The sequence below is a fragment of the Gallinula chloropus genome (genome assembly GCF_964237585.1).
Source record: "Gallinula chloropus genome assembly, chromosome: 7".
In the NCBI taxonomy this organism is placed as follows: domain Eukaryota; kingdom Metazoa; phylum Chordata; class Aves; order Gruiformes; family Rallidae; genus Gallinula; species Gallinula chloropus.
The window spans coordinates 27,503,052-27,523,359 of NC_140092.1; the positions used below are offsets into that span (position 1 = coordinate 27,503,052).

Genomic DNA, 20,308 nt, shown 5'->3' on the forward strand with positions numbered 1-20,308 from the left:
AGATCCCCTCTCAGTCTTCTCTTCTCCAGGGTAATAAGCCCCAACTCTCTCAGCCTTTCCTCACAAGAGAGATGTTCCAGTCCTCTCACCATCTCTATAGCTCTGTGCTTGACTCTCTCCAGTAGTCTTTCTTGAACTGGGGAGCCCAGTACTGGACACACTACTTCAGTATGCCACAGAAGCCCTCAGATTAACGTCATGAAATCTTTTTTATTCCTTTTTTTTTGGATTTTTAAACCTGTTCAATCTCTCCAGAGAGAATGAGGAAAAACGAGTTCTTAGAGAAACGAATGACCCTTTTTTTTTAATGAAGAAAGTTTATTGCAGGTTTTTCTTTTACAATTCTAGTAGAAAGTATAGCTAAGAAAGAAAATGACCTATGACCAATTCGTAAGAACGAGCAAAGGAAAAGAATAAGCTGAATACTTACTATATTGAACTAAGCGTTATGGTAAAGGTAAAACCTCATCTATCCGTGACTGCAGATTAAGGATAGCTGCTCCCCAATCCTTGTTTCCAGTGCCTGCACCAGGTGAGTAGGGGGATATAGCACTGACAAACCTGTGATAGTGATTGATGGTAGCTATTTGTAGTGGCTCCTCTATCAGCTTACCCTAGAACTAGGAACTGCTCCACTCATCCTAGTGTAGACACCATGCAGCAGGCTTGCCGTTTGCAGGTCCAAAGTCATTTTATTTTATCTAGTAAGTAGTCTGACCCAGGAGAAAAGTGCAGATGGGACACTTGTGGTTAGGATAGAAAATGGCTGGAAGAAGAAGGCTTCCTCAACTCCAGTCTTCATTACAAGTCAATGTCCAGCACTCGGGTCAACGTCCCAAGCCACTTTTTATTTAAATTCATATTATTCAAACACTACCCTGCAGCCTGCAAGTCAAGTCATGAACTTGATGCAAAAAAAACCCCCTCATCCTTCCCTCTATCATCTCCCATGGTTCCTCCCATCATATTTTACAGTTAGTCCACTAAAAATTGTTTTTGTGAAAATCTGCCTCTTCAAGTTTAGTAGAAACTTGGCTAAAAATAGAAGCATTGGAAGAGAAGGTGAGTATCAGGTTTCTTCCCTTGTCTTCCTCTCCCATGTTTCTGAGACTCACCAGAAGAACAGAACGGGGCCTGCTTAGAGAGGTGAGGCCAGGTAACTGTTCATCATCTCACCCGCCAGCTGCACCGTAAGTTATTCTATTTAGAGCCCAAGGCTGTGCGAAATGCAGTGAATTAAACTTACATGGGTAACTTAAAAATCACCTAAGGTTGCCAGGATCTTTCCCCTACTGCTGTTCTCAAGATGAGAGCACTCGAAGGGCACATCCACTCGCCCATGATTAGAAGATGGGTGTCCCATGCCAGCCTCTGGCTCCCCGTGAGAGGGTGCATGTCAACTGCAAATGAACTGTCACGTGAAACGAAGAGACGCTGTGGTGAGAGCACGGGGTGGGGAGCTTCAGTTGGGTTTGGTTTCATCAGTCCTATGCACCAGGCTGGTCCCCAGAGAACTCGGGAGACCCCGAGGCAGGGACCGTGGGGGATCTGAGTGGCTCAGAAGCAGCAGGGAAGAGGGTCTCAGACCCAGCCACACGAGGATCATCAGCTGCAGCAACGATTGCAGAAATTTTCTCCGTTCCAGCTCTATCAGAGTCCTGACAGCGCTTGCTGCAGAAAATCTGACTCTCTTTATCTAGAGCTGTGTTCTAAAAACAAAACAGAAATAAAACCAAAGGCAAAGATATGAGAAGACTGGTTAAGAGTTAAGCCAATCCACACGACATCAAAGTGCATGCATTAGAACCCAGGGGGGAAGAAAAAAGGAGAAGTAACATCAGAAATCTCATGCAGAATTAATTTTAGAGTTTTGTGGTGCTGACTTTGGAAAAAAACCTTAACTTCCAGGCATGTGTTTGCCATGCTACAAAGTTTAAAGTATTATCTTGCAAGTCTGATGTGGAAAATTAAAGAAAAAAAACAAACCAAAAAAGGATGCAAGGGATCACATGGGACTTTTAGTGAGAAGTCATTGGCAAGGCATTGGCTGTAACACACCACCTGGTATGGCAGTGTGGCTGTTTGTGAAGGTGACGGATGAAACCCAACCATTTTTTCTGTTGGAAAGGGTCTACTTTTCTGCTTCTTGTTGAGGGGAGGCAAATGACCTCACACAAAGCTGAAGGTGGCAAAAATGCATCATTTCTGACCACTGCACTTAAAAATAAGCTTACTGGAGATGGGAGTAGCAGGGTAGGATGAAAACTCAGAACTCGCAGTATCTGGAGTGTGTGGTGTGTCTGCTGAAGCCAACAACCTTGATACCCTCTGAAGGATGCTGTGAGTACTAACCTGTGAGTTTAGTACCGTGTAATAAACCACAATGTCATGTTTAATTGCTAGTGGAGTGTCTGAAGTAACCTGGAGGGAAATGTAGTGGTTCCTGTGCCAAAACCCTATGTTAAAATTGCTGTCTGAGACTTAGAGGGGCAGTGTAATTGGTCTTGTTTCACACTTTGAAGGCTGATGCTGATCATTATCAACCCATATACATCACTATTTACTTTGCAGAAGATCTTCAAGTACCAGTGGCAATGTAGCTTTGAGTTGCTCCAGAGTATTTATGTTCTTGGTAGTAGAACTTACTTACTCTGGTCATGTACAGCTTGGGCTTTCCACAGAAGTGTGACACCTGAGCTGAGGAACAGAGCACAGACACAGATGCCCCCCATTTGTGGCACCCTCATCCATATGTGTAAGCATTATACAACAAAGACTGATATGGGGAATTTCCTATTTTGAGCTAGGATGTGTTAATTGTAGAGTAAGACCAGGTGCTCTGCCTTTTCTTTTAGCAACTTCTTCTTGTGACTGGTTGCTCAGGAGGACTTGCTTTGCTGATGTGACAACTTCTATGTATTCTTCATTCTCTCACTATTCACTAACATACATAGTTTGAGGTACTGAAATAATTTACTGGTAGAGTTGAATGTAGCATGTTTTGCTGTTTGGGGTTTTTTCAGCTGTGGTTTATTGCATCAAAGTCATCAAGGACAGCAACTGACCGAAGCCCCCCATCTCCCAGTCCCTGCCCCCCTGTGCTGTGAGCAGGGGGAGGAAGGGAGTGAAAGGGACAGCAACTGATCCTATAGCTTGGCAGTGAAAACATTTCATTATAGGGTGCCTGAATTCAAAGAGCTGGACTAGTAGCCTTGATTTCTAAAATTGAGGACTTCCCATTCAAGTGACAGGTGATAGGACAAGGGGAAATGGCCTCAAGCTGCACCAGAGCAGGATCAGATCAGATGTTAGGAAAAAAAAAGTGTTCACTGAAAGAGTTGGGCTATGGCACAGGCTGCCCAGGGAGGGGGTTGAGTCACCATCCCTGTGTGTGTTTTACAGATGGGGAGATGAGGTGCTCAGGGATATGGTTTAGTAGAAGACAGGAATGGTTGGACTTCATTATTTTAAAGGTTTTTCCAACCTTGTGATGCTGTGACTTCTAGAATGCTATAGATACAGAATTATATAGCTATATAGATGATGGGTTATTGTGGAGTGTTATTGTTGTAGAATACTGTGGCTGTGCCCTGGGGCAGGGAAGGTAGCACGCAGCCTCATGATCGCCCTCCTCCCTCCCAATCCCTCCCAGGCCAGGCTTCTGCAGACCAAAGTACTGAGTGTAAAAGTTCCCAAAAGAAAAGGTGAAGTATTTTGAATTTAGGGTGGGGTTTTTGTGGTTGGTTGGGGGTTTTTAATCCTGTTATAACGTTAGTCTCCATGCATACACGTAGAAGGAGAAAATTCAATAGCACCCAATTGAATTTGCTGCTGCTAACAACTGACCTCCTGCCAATGGAGCACGCAAGGAAATGACAAACTGAGCTGGCTTTTGAGATTAGCTGTGAGGTGCAGTAGCTCCATCATTACTGAACTAGCTGCTGTGCTGGCAGGGTTGCATTTCCTCTTCTGCTTGCCGGAAAAAGGAGTCGTGAACAAACAGGTTGCTGCTATTTCGGTGGCAGGATAAGGTACTTAAAGGGGAAAGGAAATGCTTTCTGTTCATGCTGACAGTCGTTTCTCTCCTGTTCTGTCCTCACAGCAGCCTCTGAGAGCTGTCAGTCACGCCTTGCACACAGCAATGCCTACCTATGAAATGCAACTTAGGATTCTTTTTTAAGGATTGAAGAGGATTCTTAATTTTACAGTTGCTAAGTATGGATGTTTTATATTAATTAAGGACTGATTACCTTCTGAGTGATTCTGTGATGCCATAAAGGCTAAAGTGACAATTGAAATTACGAGTTTTAAATGGAAAGAATGCTTATTTCAGTGATTTTAGTGGGTTTTTATTTGGGGGTGGGGGGGCTATCTTCACAGGTTTTCCATCTTTATTCTAATTGCTTTTGGATCTTGTAAGGTACCACACATGCAGAAAATTAATCTCAGGGGAATAGACCAAGATAAGTCTGAGGAAGTAAAAAAATAGCTAGTTCTATCCATGTTTGCTCAGAGTATTTCCAATATGCATCACTTAATACAGAAAAGTGTTTAAGCAATTTTCCTGGGTTTTTTTTGTTGCTGTAAAGCTCTTTCCACTTCAGACTGGCTGAGTTATTTCTCCTTTCTTCTTCTTCTTACAAAATGAAGAACATGTATTTTTGTGCAGCAGAAACAAAGCATCGCTTTGGTTAGTACGTACCATTGCCTTGGACCTACTCAGAGGAAAGCAATGCAGGCATTGGGAAAGGAGGAGAAAAGGAAGGAAGCAAGGGACAGAAACTAGACTTACTTTAAGCAGAACTAACACAATTGCAAAAAAAAAAAATTAGATTTACAGAACATTTTTTTAAATTGACAACAACAGCAAAAAAATAAATCAGTAATGAATTAAGAGCAACATGCTTTTAAGGGGGCAGAAAGAGCCTCCAGTGCAAGACCACTGCAGGAGGTATGTGCAGTTCTACTTATCTGCCACATGATGGTATTATCTGCATTGGCCAGATGACAATATTTGAATGAAGTGATGCTAAAAGGGATTCCATTAAATATGCAGGTGGACTGATATAGCAATGCACTGCAACACATGAGAATTACAATACTGTGCTTTTCTGAACCTGAATGTTTTGAAGCAATGAGAGCAAGGGAAGAACTTAACACGGAGATAATGACATTTCAATGCTCTAGATAAATGTGGGCAAGAATAATAAATTGGGGGCTCAACCTTCGTCAGATTACAGGGTTTGAACAAGAAGTTACTTTTCCCTTCAGCAATATTCAGAAATAAATAATTATGCATTTACACCCTTCCATACCTGTTAGGAGGAAATAAGGCAGGAAAAGGGGAAAATTAAGTTTTAACCAGGTGCACTTTCCTGGCTGAAGGAATGTCAGTAGCTAACAGAACCAGAAAAAAACCCCACACCAATAAGAAGCCAGAAGCTGTGTCAGAGCTCTGAGACAGGCTGAAGTGGCATGCAAGTTGGAGAGGGGCTGAGAGTTAGAATTAAAATTGCTCTTATTACATGTAGCGCATTTTATACCAGTTTTCAGCTTCAGGCTTATCCATAGTCTCAACAGTATAAAGAATGAAGCTCTGAAGTCCCTCTCAAACTGTCAAGTCAAACTGTCAAATGAAATGCAGACAACAGCATGAACCTGAAATCCATTTTCTGACTCCTCTCATTTTCATGTTACCACTTTTCCTACACTGAAATCTTTGGCCTATTTAATTCACATAAATGTATTTGGCAAAGCATATAGCATTATTTACATTTACCTCCTCTCAGCTGATTAAAACAAGTCTCTGCTTACTTAAGTGGGCTGGACTTTGAGAATAACTGATACTAATTGGGATGGGTAGGGGTGGAAATCACTGTTATGTTACTCCATTTCTTCTACCATGACTCAGACATCTGCCTCCTGGAAATGCTGTTTATGTAAGTTTAACAGGGTTTCTTTGTATGCTTTGAAGAGTGTTCCCAATTAGGGAACAGAAACAAAACATAGCAGGGGTTAGATAAAGCCAATCTGGTGAGCATTCGATACTATGAAGAATAATGTCTGATATGGAGTCTGGTTTCCCAGCAAGTGCAGCACTGAACAACATTATGCACAAGTACTTGGTTGGGTAGAGGGGCAGAGTCAGCTAACTAGGTGATCAGGCTGCTAAAAAAAAAATAGTTTGAAACATTTTGAATCAGTAATAAACTTTTTTTCTCAACACACAAGTGCTTAGTGTTTGCAGGTCTCTGGAAGCTTGTTTTTACAGCTCAGCTAGCGCACTGCGATGGACTCGGTTGCTCTGAAGCCATGAGGAGACAAATCACACTAGACAAAAATGACTAGAATTAGGGACTACTCTAGCTCTGCTTTTGCTATTCTTGCACCACACATGCTCACTGTTAGGAAAATAGGCAGAATATATTATCAGTGTATAAAAATGTCCATTTCTCTTACCATGATGACAGAAACCCCAGCAGACGTGTTATTTTGCTTGGGTAGGGTGTTATTAAAGTGCTGCTTCAGTTTACCTGTTACTTCAGCTTGCATATTATTCTCCTGGGAAGCATCATCCTGTATAAGAAGAAACACAATATTCAAGTTAGGTATAAGACAAAAGAATGTTTGAATGTAACTGAGTAAGAGAAATTTTCTTCTTCAGGTACTTCCAGGTTTTTAGCTTCAACTAAATGCTTGAAATAATGTTAAAAATAAAAAGCCATGTGACTTTCTTTTTAAAAAAAACCCCAGCTGTTTAAATGGTCCATCATGTCCTAAGTGTGGAAACATTAGACAGTACCATAACTACATCTGAGGAGAGCTGTTATACATAAACACTGCCTTCTCATGTGTGAGGGAACTTCATAGATCATATACAGCCCTTCTTTCAAAATGTGTGGGGAAATAAATGCTGACTGCCTACATATAAGCCTAGTATTTACTAATAATTAACTGATTAGGAGTGGAACACCTTCCACTGAGAGGCTGAGGGAGCTGGGCCTCTTTAGCTTGGAGGAGACTGAGCGGTGACTTTATTAGTTGGGAGTCTTCTTCTCTGGAGACATTCAAACCCACCTGGATGTGTCCCTGTAGGATTTAGTCTGGGTGATCCTGCTCTGGCAGGGGGGTTGGACTGGATGAGCTTTCCAGGTTCCTTCCAACTCCTAACGGTCTGTGATTCTGTGATTCCTAATCAATAAACAATGCTCCCCATTGCCTAGTGCCTATGTTAAACCAGGGATTTCATATGTTAATTTCATTTCTCTTAGGAAGCTTGAAGTGCTTCAAGAAACAGATCATTTTTGAAGTAGAGTTTCAGCAAGGACATGCTGAACAGTGTTTCCACATACACATTTTTGAGATGACTGTTCCCTAGGTTGAATACGACGTAACAAAGATACCCAAGTCACATAGCTGTCCATCCTGTTATGTTTAAGCAGGGTTAGAGCAGCCCTCAGCACCTTCTCATCACAGTTAGCAAGCAATGGCCTCACTCTACTCTTTCAGAGCACAGAAGCTCACAGTGATGTCAGGGCTGAAGGTAACTTCACACTCTTGCTGTCCTCTTTTATGTGGAAACAGGACTGTGGTTCAACAGACAGAAATGGGCATAGAAGTGTAATGCTGCTTCTCAAAACTGCACTTTAATGGTGACATTTGCTTATCTAACATCTAATTAGAGACGAATACAATGTAATTTACTCACTGACACCCAGGGATGGCTTAGGATCTGTGCTGCTGTGTATCGGGCTTCAGCATTCACATGTAACATCAGGCTAATTAACTCCTTGATTTAAAAAAAGGAAGGAAAAACAAAGAAAAAAAAGAGTTTGAAGGATATTACAATGGAAAATATTGTTGCACCAAGTTTTTCTTAGTGAAATTTTCTTTCTACCTGGGTAAAAACACCGCAAGTTACACTAGTACCAGAAACAGTGGAACAAAATATTTGCTCTTTAGTTTTAAGAGTATGCTGCACAGTATATTTGCTACCCACTTCCTTATTGCGTTCATGTTTCACTGAGTCTTTTGAAACCAGATCAAGAGGAAACATTAAAAACATCAGCTATAATGTGATAGCTTCTTCATACCAGTGACCAGAATGAAAGCAAACCTGCGATGGGTGCGATTCTCTCTGGGCAATGTACATGCACATAGTAACAGTCCATAAGGAGCACAAATCAGAGTCAAGAAACTGCATCTAAAATTCAAGAAACTGATGACATTTTCTAAAAACTATGTTCTCTTCTGTGTTGCTCCAACATTTATTATTTAAAATGAGATTTAGCTAATTTAATCATCTAAGGATCACCTAGTATAGGAAAAAGGACACAGAGAAAAATGCTTAATTCTACTAATGATATGGTTCATCCCAAAAGATCTGGTATTTTAGAGGCAGTAGAGAATATGTCTTTAGCTTTATCAAATGCTTTCAAGGGCCTTCTGTTAAGAGTGCCTAGAGACATGATTACCCTGAAGCGGTCATTGATACAAAGCAGTTACTAAAAATCCAAACAATCTTTCTTCGGTTGTTTATTTGCTCAAGTTTCTTCTTCTGCAACTAACAGCTAGTTTACTGATGTAGGTCCTGGTTCTATAAGCCCATTAAGACAAATATGTCCCCCTCCCAAATTAACAACTTCACATACTTGGAGCCAAATCACTCCTTGGAAAAACCTTTTATAGCCTCCAAATTGTCAGTCTTTGTATTCTTATCAAGAGTATTTCAGGGAGACTGTTCATCACTTCAGTTTTGGGAAATGACTTCCTCAAACATCATACCTAATTGAGAGATTTCCCAACTAGCCCGTGTAAGTCAGAAGTGATAGGTCACCTTTAGTACCAAGATGGAGGGTCTTCTTGTTCAGAATGCATGCCTGGAAGAGTGTGAGATGACTGGAGCTTGGGTAATGTTGGCAAAAGCATAAACAGCCACCAGGAAATGCATAAAAACCCCACAACTTCTCCTTGGCTGGTTAACAGATAATCTCCACTTGTTAATTAGAGTCCTCAGATATCATTCAGAGCCTGTTACTGAATTAGCTTGAGAAGCAGGACTTAAAACTGATCAGCATGCGATGTTCACTGATGCAACTGGCATTTTGCTACACTTTTACTCACTCAACAACATAGTGGCCTGCAAAACCCTGAGCTTCCATCAAGTACTGCCAACTAACTAACTAAAAAAGGCTCAGCGGTGGGAAAAGTGGGGAAGAACCGTTCTGAATTCTATGGGTCTATGAATCCGCTCTTCTGCCTTTCCCACAGAGCACAGTCTCTTCAGTGCCTTGGCAGAAACACTGTTTCAAGTTGGAAAACATTATCAGTACCTTTGCTGAATCAGTGATGTTATCCCAGTAGGGAGAAGGAAATTCCAGCTTCCCAATAAGTATCTGATCAAAGAGGTCTTCTTGAAGGTTGTTTTCACTGTAGAAGGAAAAAGAGCATGAGAAAGAAGTCAATTTGTCATGCTAATTTTGAACATGATTTTTTGGGGATGAAACAGAAATGCTGTTCATTCAACTGCTATAAATAATTATTTGGAAGCTCACATGGTGGCACCACTTCTGAGGTGTTTGCCATAGTTACACCATCAGGAGTGATCAGGAAGGAAAAAAACCCTAATGTATTGAGGTGAAAAGTGTATCTTGAGGTGAAATGCCTTCCACTGGAAGAGAGACTCCGATGCCTTCCACTGGAAGCTAACATTCAGACACAGGAAAAGTGCTTGTAAAACCAAGTCACTTGCCAGCCTGGTTCTTGAGGACCTGCTACAGAAAGCAAGTGAGAGGGGATGCGGTGTAGGGAAATGAGCCTCATCTGTTAAACCATCACAACAGGATGACTTTCAAAAGCCAAAGAGGAGATAAAGAAAACACAGGGTACATTCAGTTACAGAGCAATGACAGGCTACTGATAATGACAGGTAAGGCCTTTTGTATTAAAAACGTGGTATCATGAACAATTAGTGATCAATGCAGGGTTTTTTTGGTGTGTTTTTTAAACTTTGTTCATAGCCACTATGAACATCCACCACACCAACTATACTTCTGTAATTTACCTCTTGGGTTGGTTTTGCAATAAATATTTATTAACCTTGTTTAAGACCTGATTCTAATAGCACAGGGCTGGAGAGCTGGGCTGGGAGAAACCAGATGAGGTTCAACAAGAGCAAGTGTAAAGTCTTGCACCTGGGGAGGAACAACCGACTGTATCAGTACAGGCTGGGGGATGACCTGCTGGAAAGGAGCTCTGTGGAGAAGGACCTGGGGGTCCTGGTTGATGACAGGTTGGCTATGAGCCAGCAGTGCGCACTGGTGGCGAAGAGAGCCAATGGGGTCCTGGGATGCATGTCCAGTATGTCCAGCAGGTCGAAGGAAGTGATCCTCCCCCTCTACTCTGCGTTGGTCAGGCCCCACCTGGAGTACTGTGTCCAGTTCTGGGCTCCATGGTATAAAAAAGACAGGGATCTCCTGGAGAGAGTCCAGAGAAGGGCCACGAAGATGATTAGGGGCCTGGAACATCTCCCATATGAGGAAAGGCTGAGTAAGCTGGGTCTGTTCAGCCTGGAGAAAAGAAGGCTTAGGGGAGACCTAATTAGTGTTTATAAATATCTTAGACTTGGGACGCAGGGGGATTTGGCCAGCCCCTTTTCAGTGGTCTGTGGGGACAGGACTAGGGGCAATGGCTGCAAGCTGGAGCATAGGAAGTTCCGCACCAACGTGCGGAAGAACTTTTTCACAGTGAGGGTGACGGAGCAGTGGAATAGGCTGCCCAGGGAGGTGGTTGAGTCTCCTTCTCTGGAGATATTCAAGTCTTGTCTGGATGCCTATCTGTGTAATATGAGATAGGGAGCCTGCTTTGGCAGGGGGGTTGGACCCGATGATCTCTTGAGGTCCCTTCCAACCCCTAAGATTCTGAGATTCTGTGATTCTGTGATTCTGTGATTCTGTGATTCTAATAGCACAGGTATGGGTATCTGTCCTAGAGAACCTGCTTTGGCAGAGAATTTGGACTCAATGATCTCTTGAGGTCCCTTCCAACCCCTACAATTCTGTGAACCTGTGATTCTCCACATCTAACCCCCAAACTCTACTCAAAGCAATTGCCAATGGTTCATATATCTTTCAAAACATGTTCTCAGTTTTAAACATCAACTAATCACATGCAGAAACCAAATACCTAAACTAAATGGTATTTTTTCCATTGACCATTGTTGATACTGTATTCTTTGCAAAATATTCTTATCCAGTCTGGTGCTTTTAAGTTAAAAACTAACTATTTTGCTGTCAAAATGGAGAGGCAGACTGTGCATAAATGACTTATAAGTTAAGGGCATAGTTCTCCTCATTCCTTGGCAAAAGAAAACACATTTCTGAAGCACAAAGCATATCCATTTGATATTTAGAGCTCCGACACAGCGTGATGCTGAGCAGCAAGATCTGCATTTGCAAACTCCACCGCTCGTATGACATCTTATCACAAAGATTAACAAGGTAAAAATGTAAGATAAGCCAATTCTTTCCCCTCAGCTGTGTTTATCTACCTTTAACCTTCACCCTTCCCATTACAAACCAGTAAGCTGCTGTGTCCAAACAGGAACACTAGAGGGCAAAGCATACACGTTCTTGGATTGGAATGGACACCTCAGACAAAAGGAAAGGAAGCTGCCCTCACACCAACACGTCCCTGCACACAGCAGGGCATTGGTTGCTCCCTTTGAAAAATAAGCGAATAAAACTGATCCCAAAACCTGACCAGTGGGACAAGGGGAAAAAATTAAAATTAAAGAATAAAAGATAATAACAAGAATAAAGAACAAAATATATAGAAAATGTGTGATGCCATCTTCAGGGAGGTAAGACTTGCTCAGAAAGAACTTCTTGGCTGTTTTTCCCTTTGCCATACAGGGACACTCACCTGCGAAAAGGTGGGAACCCACAGAGCAGTATGTATGTGATCACACCTGCTGCCCAGATATCCACCTTTAAGCCGTACCTGAGAAAACAAGACTGGGTTACTTGTGCTGGATTAAAGTAATTCCACTCCAACAATCTATTCCATTAATGTGAATATTTATTGTGAAGCTAAATTACTTACAGATGATGTGACAATGTGTTTTGTATCTAAGCCTTATTTTGCTTAGCATCCTTCCAAGTCTTTAATAAACCGTGACGATATAATTTTTAATTGAATCTCCCCCCCCCCCCCACCAAGCCCCAGGGCTCTCCAGGGTACTCTGAATATACTCAGATTCAATTCAGTATCAAGGTTTCCCAACCCAGAACCGCTAATGATGAAAGACAAGGATGTGCTTTTTCAGTTCCCTGTATTGGAGTGACTATCTCTAAGGTTATCATGTGTTGCTAAGCAACAAGAGAGATACCAATTCGCCAGTCTCTTGCTTGAGTAACACAGGGAAAAAGAACCACACCTTTCTTTTAAAGCACAGAAATTAAAACATTGGAGGTCAAAAAGAGGTCTGTTCCCTATCCAATAGATGCAGTTTGCCAAAGACTACAAGGTGCAGATGAAGTGCCCTTTGACGTTTGAGCTTGCTGCACCTTCAAGATATTTCTCCACCTGACAAACACACTGAACAATGCTTGAAACAATACAACAAACCTCCCTCCTTCAGGCAGACCAAGCTCAGAATGGTCACGGCTATGGCAAGAGTCTGCTAGGATGGAATGAAGGTCTAACAGGTCTAAAAGGAAAGGTGACTTGGGAAATTCTACTGGTTTACAGAATTATTTTGTATTTATGCAACCACCTGTAAAACACAGAAATATGGGGGTGTTTAATTAAACCAACAGCTATCAAATAGCACACGCCACCCCAACAAGGTCACTTGAATGAACATAGACCTGCCCTGCAAACAGGGTTAGACTAGGTGACCTCTGGAATCTCTGCCAATATAAATAACTCATTTTGAAGATGAGTGCTGTGTTTTGCTGGGCTGGTTATCCCAGGCAGCTGCCATGACTGGTACAACGGGCTCTGAACAGTGAGGTGAGGCAAGGAACACCAACCAATAAACTCCAGTACACCAGTGTTGGTCCCAAGGAGATTGTAAGGAGGCAAAGGTGAATTCTGGGAGCAGAGCAAGTGAAGAAACTGGCTTCTTTGAGGAACTGAATGCCTGTTCTCTCAAAGGCAGTTTGGGCACAAAAGGATGGAGGCCCATTGATTGCAGAATTCTAGTTCTTACAAGAGTTAAGAGCTACCTGCCAAAACCAACTGGTTACAAGACCTATGTCATAGTCATCATCCTCACCCTGTCTCTGCAATGATTTCTGGAGCCACGTATGTGGGTGTACCACAGACAGTATATAAGGGTCCTTCAACCACAGTCGCCAGACCAAAGTCTCCCAGCTTCAAAGACTTGGTTCCATCTGAATATTCACATACCTGGAATCAGCAAAATAAAACCAGAATGAGGAGAACAGCTACATTTTAAAAATCCTTTAATTTGTTTAGAAAATATTAATCACCACACTGAGAAGGTAGGAAAAAGAGGAAACAGTCACAGCCCTGTAGGGAAAGAACAGAGAAATGGCATGACCATTGATTGGCACAGTGCAGCTGGAGCTAGTGTTCAGTGGAGCTGTCTGCCAGCTATGTAGGTCAGATCACAATATAGCCTCAGGCAACTAGAGGTGGGAAAAGAAAACCCAATCCCAGAATACTGAGAAGTTTTAAATGTATTTTTTTAAAAAAATGTAATGCTGCCATTTGATCAGGACCTTGAGTTTGGAATGGGATTGGCATCCATAATGAGATTTGTTTAACAGTTCTCACTAACTTAGCATAAATCTAAGTTCAGAGGCAAATGTCTCTGCTAAGCTTAGACTAGGCAAGTTCAGCACAGGAGTGAGAAAGCTGACTGCAAGGTGCTTGGTTTCTGTGCAGACCCATATGCACCTTACCAAAAGTTCCAAAAGGAACCTGGCACATCTTGTTCTGAGTCCTTTTTTTGATGAAAAAAAAATGCTTAATTATGGTAGAAAATTGTTAGACAACAGTGATAGCAAGAGCAAATCAAACCAGACCAGCAGCAAAGGAAACAACCCTGGGTAAGAATAAAACCAGGATTAGTTTAAGTAAAATGCTGATGTTAATAGAATCTAGTTTCTAGAATGCAGGACTCAGAAACACCAGAAAGGCTGAATTTATTTGGTTTCCTCAAACAACTGAATACTGCTAAGGCAGCAACACCTTCCTTCATTCCCCTGTGTAATTCATCTCTGTAATGGAAACACGTGTTCTCCTTGATAGAACAGTTTCGTATCTGCTATTACTTTTAGAGTTTACATTATAAAATGCATGACTAATGAAAAGAATGTAGTTCAGACAGATGGATCACCCCGTGCAAAAGAACTAACTACTTTCAATTATAGGTAGCAATTCATGGGAATTATTTGCATTTACATTCAATACCAGTATGTCCTCTTAACATTCATCCACTGTCAATCAGAGTGAATAAGATTTGCATCTGTGGACTAATCTCTTTAGGCTTTCTAGGCAGAAAGGACAATTGGGGCTATTTATAACTGATTCAATCTCTAATGAGAGCTTAAAAGTCCGTTGGAGTGGTTGGGTTTGAAGATGCACTGATAATAAGTGAGAATTCCACCTTTATTTTCTGTCTCTCAAGTGCCATGCTGCTGCAGCTATGTTTTCCTCATAAAGCCTCCCCTTCCTTCCTTTTGCTAAACAATGACATTTATTTTAGGGCTTATTTAAATTGCTAAACACTATCAGTGGAATTAGTGGAGAAAGAGTTGACTATTAATTGGAAAGTGTTTTCAATGTAAAGCCCTTATCCTTGTAATGGTTCAAAATCCAGCCTGGGGTAAGCCCTGGCTCCTACTCTAGATGCAACCTGATCAAACAGGATTGATGAACACCATGGGAGGCTTTCAGAAATGCCTAGCAAGTGTTGACAAAAGCCTCCAGCATTCCTGGTGTAATAATGTAACCAGCAGGAGTAGGGAAGTGAGAGTTCCCTTGTACTCAGCTCTGGTGAAGCCACACCTCGAGTGCTGTGTCCAGTTTTGGGCCTCTCACTACAGGAAGGATGTTGAGATGCTGGAGCGCGTCCAGAGAAGGGCAGCAAAGCTGGTGAAAGGTCTGGAGCACAAGTCCTACACGGAACAGCTGAGGGAACTGGAGCTTTTTAGTCTTGAGAAAAGGAGGCCGAGGGGAGACCTCATCGCTCTCTACAACTCCCTGCAAGGCAGTTGCAGAGATGTTGGGGTCGGTCTCCTCTCTCAGGTGACAAGTGACAGGAGAGGGAATGGCTTGAAATTGCACCAGGGGAGATTTAGGTGGGATATCAGGAAGAATTTCTTTACTGAAAGGGTTGTCAGGCATTGGAATGAGCTGCCCAGGGAGGTGAAGGAGTCACCATCCCTGGAGGGCTTTAAAAGGCATAAAGATGTCCTTAAGGACATGATCTAGAGGTGGACTAGGTAGGGTTAGGTTGTGGTTGGACTCGATCTAAAGCGTCTCTTCCAACCTACAGACCTATGATTCTATGATTCTATGGTGAGAATGGCTCAAGCAGAGGAGACCAAGGCCCCGTTGGTTCAATGCATGACATGTAATATCTAACACCCAATATTCACAAGGTAAGTATAACCTCTGTGTATAAGCAAGCTAGCATGCTGTTCCCATTCTGTGAGCTGTAAGCAGGTCCCAAAAACAGACTTCATGGTAATTGCTTGTCAACACAGTGATTTTATGTCTTGGCTGAAAACAAAAGTAGTCAGTCCCCTAGGACAAAATAGATGTATGTACAGAGTTAATTCATGGCTAGAAACGTGGTAAGTCATCAGAAAGATGTTCCTACTATGACAGTGAAAGAAAAAAAGATTGTTTGCCACAACCATATGACCATTTGAAGAGATGGCACTCAGCCCACCTTCTCCCTCACTTGCAAGCTAAAATAAATAATTCATCGACCTGGCTTTAAAATGCATTGTTTTGTGAGACAATATTCCTGCTTATCTAAGTGGCACCCAATCAAAATGTAAATAAAGATAGGTCTAAGGACAGGTTTGAGCACAGCTTATTTAGGTTATGGTGATTGCTATCTCATGGCAGAAGATTTATTTCATACACACTTATTCTAAATTAATATTCCTGCTGTTCTCTGCTCAGCTCCTTGACATTTATACAAGCATTTGCATTAATGAGCACAAAATAAGAGAAAATATTAGGAAAACAAATGGGACCTACCAGGAGGTTTTCTGGCTTGATGTCTCTGTGCACGATGTTGAGACTGTGAAGGTATTTGAGTGCACTGGCTAGGTTGTAGACCATTGCACTCCCATCTCGCTCTGTATATTTTGTAGAAGAAGTGATAGCATCAAACAGATCACCTCCCTAAATAATGAAAGATAATAGATCACCCTGTGCAAAGTAACTATATTGGCATTTCATTAAAAAAGAAGCTCTGTAAAATCTTTCTTTACAAAAGGCATGCTCAAATGCTTGTTAAAAATCTTTTGGGGAAAGATGCTCTTGTCACCAAGGTACCAGATTGGAATTTTGGCCATTTACATTAAAGTCTCAACTTTACTCCAGGCTTTTGTTGGCTGAGTGTGGGCAAATCACAGCTCTCCTCTGCCTTGATTTCATTTGATCCATCTGCTCACCTTTGATCACTCATTGATATAACATACAGGTAGAGGCATACAGTTTCCCTTTTCTTCATCTTACATGCCAAAAAGCAGCCCTGGTTTTGAGTGAAGCCTTAAGTATTATATATAGTGTGATAATAAAAAGCTTTACATAACAAATATTCAGCAATTGCAATGAACTGCAACTTGGAATTTCTCTAGATATTGCAGAAATATGAAATTAATATAGTTGAAATGGAGAAACTACACAAGCGTGACCTTTTCCAACCTAAATGAGCCTATGATACAGCAAAGCACAGGACCTACAGGTGATTTCCAAATGTCCAGCCTCTGATTACGGATGCCCTATTTCTCATGGAATACATAACAACATGTAAACGAGGTACTGATGTGGCATTTCCAGTTACTGCAACCAATTTTACGTGGGTTTGTCTGTGATGGTTACCCTGGATACATCTGTAGGAGTGGTGTGTCTGAGCTGTGGGTGGCATTCCAAGCATTTCATTACCCATGGAAGAGAAGCAGTGATTCAGGAAACACAGGACAAGATGATGGTGTATTAAAGTATTTTTAAAAAATACAGTTTTAAACCCCAAAAGAGCTTCTACTATATAAAAATAATTTCTAGAAGGGAAGCAATATGGGCAGGCTACAGAAATTATGAATTCAACAACTACAGATTTTCTATAGAGGTTTTGCTGACTGGCAACCATTTTTGAGGGGTCTCTTGAATCTAAAAGTGTTTCAGATAGGAATAAAAAGTGATTATGATACTGATATGTATCTGACACACCAGTCAAACTGATGTGCAGCCTTGTTGTAATGTACAGAACACAGATGAGAGAGTGCATGACTACAGCTTGAAGGAACTCATGTATTTGGAGACAGCAAAATAAACATTTTTTTCTTTCCTCTGTACATGTATGAAAATAGCATCTATTTTCTGGTGAATTGGAAATAAGCTGAGTGAATTTTTAGTATAAGCAAAGCAGGGGAGATTTTTTTTCAGTTTCAATTTTGCTGAACCACTTGAGTTTAAAATATTCATTGTATCTGGAGTCTACTATGAAAAATTAATGAAAGAGAGTTTGTTCCTTTAAAGAAAATTAATAAATAAATAGATTAGTGAAATAAAAGCAGGTGTTCTGTCTGTAAATGTATATTATTATTACCCCTGCATACTGAAAACATGATATAAAAACCACCACCCACTTCTCCCTAGACTGTGCACATAGAAAAATTACCTCAAATCTGCGTAATCATCTAATTGCAACTGAAGAGGCATAAATTCCTTTAATATAACTGATTGACAAGAGTATTTGCATGATTAAAAATGCAGGTTGCCACTGGAATTTCATCTGATTATGTCTTCTAAGACCTTAATGTTCCTAGATACTTCACAGGTTTCACACCAACATAGAGATTTTAAGGGAAAAAAAACAAAACCAAAACACATCCATAGTCTTAACCTTGACCAGCTCCATCACCAGGTAGAGTTCTGCTGGGGTGTCCATTTCCTCTATAAGCATAATGATATTTGGGTGCTTCACTCGGCGCAGAATCGACACTTCATTTTCAATCAAGTGTTCCTGTTCAGGGAAGAGGACAGAAGTCTGTCTGAATATATGTGAAATCCCCAAAGTACTTCCCCTTTGATCCACTGGCCACTGATCACTTGATCAGAGAGCACCCTTTTTGCTGCTTAATTTATATAGTAGAGGATTAGTGGCAGATGCTGGTTTTTAACTTGCATTTTAGCCCAAATGTACTTCACCATCAACCAAATTCAATTTTAAACCTCAGCTTTAAGGCACATAACCAATGGGATAACTCTGAAAAAAAACCCAACCTGGAACACGACAGCGACTCAGCAAGTGCAGATTATACTCTTATGTGGGTATTACAAGGTGAAATTAAGTTCAGAACCCCTTGCCCCCAAGCTAGATCATTGTAACCTGCCACCCCCATCAATAGTTAACATGTTCTTGATCCTCTTCAGCCATCAGCTCTCATTTAGCATAGGTTACTCAAGGACAGATTACCTAGGATTTATTTTCAGGGACTTCATCTCTTTAAAAAGTTGTGGATTATGTGGAAAAATATCATAGCTTCCTTGGTTATAAATTTCAGTTCATTTTATATCTATGTTCAGATTTACAATCTGCAGAGAACTTAGTTGTTGCGAATCCAACAGCTTAACAGCACACAGATTGAGTTTACTTTCCCCTTCCCTATACTTCACAGGCAGTAATGGGTTTCAAGAACAAATTAGTTTCAGCATGTTCTGTTTGCTAGAACATCTTTGCACTCAGTTAACGCTGGAGACCTGTGAAAATTAACATGCCCTTTCATGTGTAGAATGATTTGCATTTTTCTTTATAAACACTGGAATACAGATACTGTATTTAGGTTCACTGCAAAGGAAGTAATGACGCTCCCTTAAAACACTAGTTTCCCTACAGATAACAAATCAGATCACTGGACTTGGAAGGAATTCATGTTCAATGCGCTGATTAGTAGCATGCACTTCATGCATTTGTGAGCAGAGCAGTAGTAGAAGATGTGAACCACTGTGCATAGGCAGTGATTGAAGACCTTACACTACTTCACTTTCTATCTTCAGGGTTATTTACAGATGCACTGTGTTTTTGCCAAAGCTTTAATGTGGCTACATAACTCAGAAACCACATGCCATGTGCACATCTCCTTTCGTGAGAGTACAGTGCGGCACATAGGGGTTAAACAGTCACACCTTTGAAATTCAGTTTGAAAGAGCATCAATTGTCATTCTGAACAAATACATGTCTGCTCCAAGCAAAGTGCTCTGGAGAAAAAAACAAACAAACAAACATGAAGCAATTTTGTTAAATAAAATGCTGAATCTCATCAACAGACAAAAGTGAACAGCCACAGCATACGAAGCCTTATGGATGGAAGCCTGTAAATTCAAAACTTGCATTAAGGGTCCAAGCAACAACTATATTAATATTATTATTATTATTATTATTATTATTATTATTATTATTATTATTATTATTATTATTATTATTATTATTATTATTATAGCTATTTCTACCTAAAGAAAAGATAACATTGAATTTATTACATCCATTAATTACGACTAAGGCACAATAGCGTTACCCATGCTTTCTTCATTTAGCTTGACCAGGTATATGTAATGTTTATTTAAAATAAATTACTAATTTTTTTAAAGTTTCCAAAAAGTTGTTGTGCTACCCCATTTTAATATATGCCCTCAAAATGCTGACTAAACCACAGCTAGTTATTTTCAACCACCACACTGGTTTTGCTAGATTTTGCCATGTAAAAAACCAATAACGCTCAAACTTCTTAGAACATTCTCTTGGATAGTGCAATAGAGATTTCAGGCTACATTTATATGATTTATTTACAGAGAAATTATTGTACAATTAACACTTAAGCCACGTGTGGAAATTACATTAACTCAACTGGATTCATGTCTTAGGACATCCAAGATAAAGTGCAGCGAGCAGCATACACCTCACACACAGTTGGCCAAATGGGTGTTTTTAAGGCAGGGCTTATTTTGGCATGTGAAAGCGAGTGAGGAAGAAGTAATTTGTAGCAAAATTGAGTTGTTTTCCTTGTTGGAATTCATCCTGGACATTTCTGGCACT

General features: G+C 40.8%; 1 protein-coding gene across 2 annotated transcripts in view; it reads right to left on the minus strand.

Annotated features, from left to right (window-relative positions):
• Positions 1-210: 210 nt before the first annotated feature.
• The window catches only part of DCLK2 (doublecortin like kinase 2), a 90,136-nt gene continuing 70,038 nt past the window's right edge, over positions 211-20,308 (minus strand). For both annotated transcript variants that reach the window (XM_084266959.1, XM_084266958.1), the window contains 8 exons: positions 18,119-18,238; positions 16,246-16,392; positions 13,280-13,413; positions 11,923-12,000; positions 9,333-9,429; positions 7,709-7,789; positions 6,460-6,576; positions 211-1,709 (listed from right to left, as the gene is read on the minus strand). In XM_084266959.1, coding sequence (XP_084123085.1) covers positions 1,488-1,709; positions 6,460-6,576; positions 7,709-7,789; positions 9,333-9,429; positions 11,923-12,000; positions 13,280-13,413; positions 16,246-16,392; positions 18,119-18,238 — 996 coding nt within the window. In that variant the 3' untranslated portion in view covers positions 211-1,487. The remainder of the gene's footprint in view (positions 1,710-6,459; positions 6,577-7,708; positions 7,790-9,332; positions 9,430-11,922; positions 12,001-13,279; positions 13,414-16,245; positions 16,393-18,118; positions 18,239-20,308) is intronic.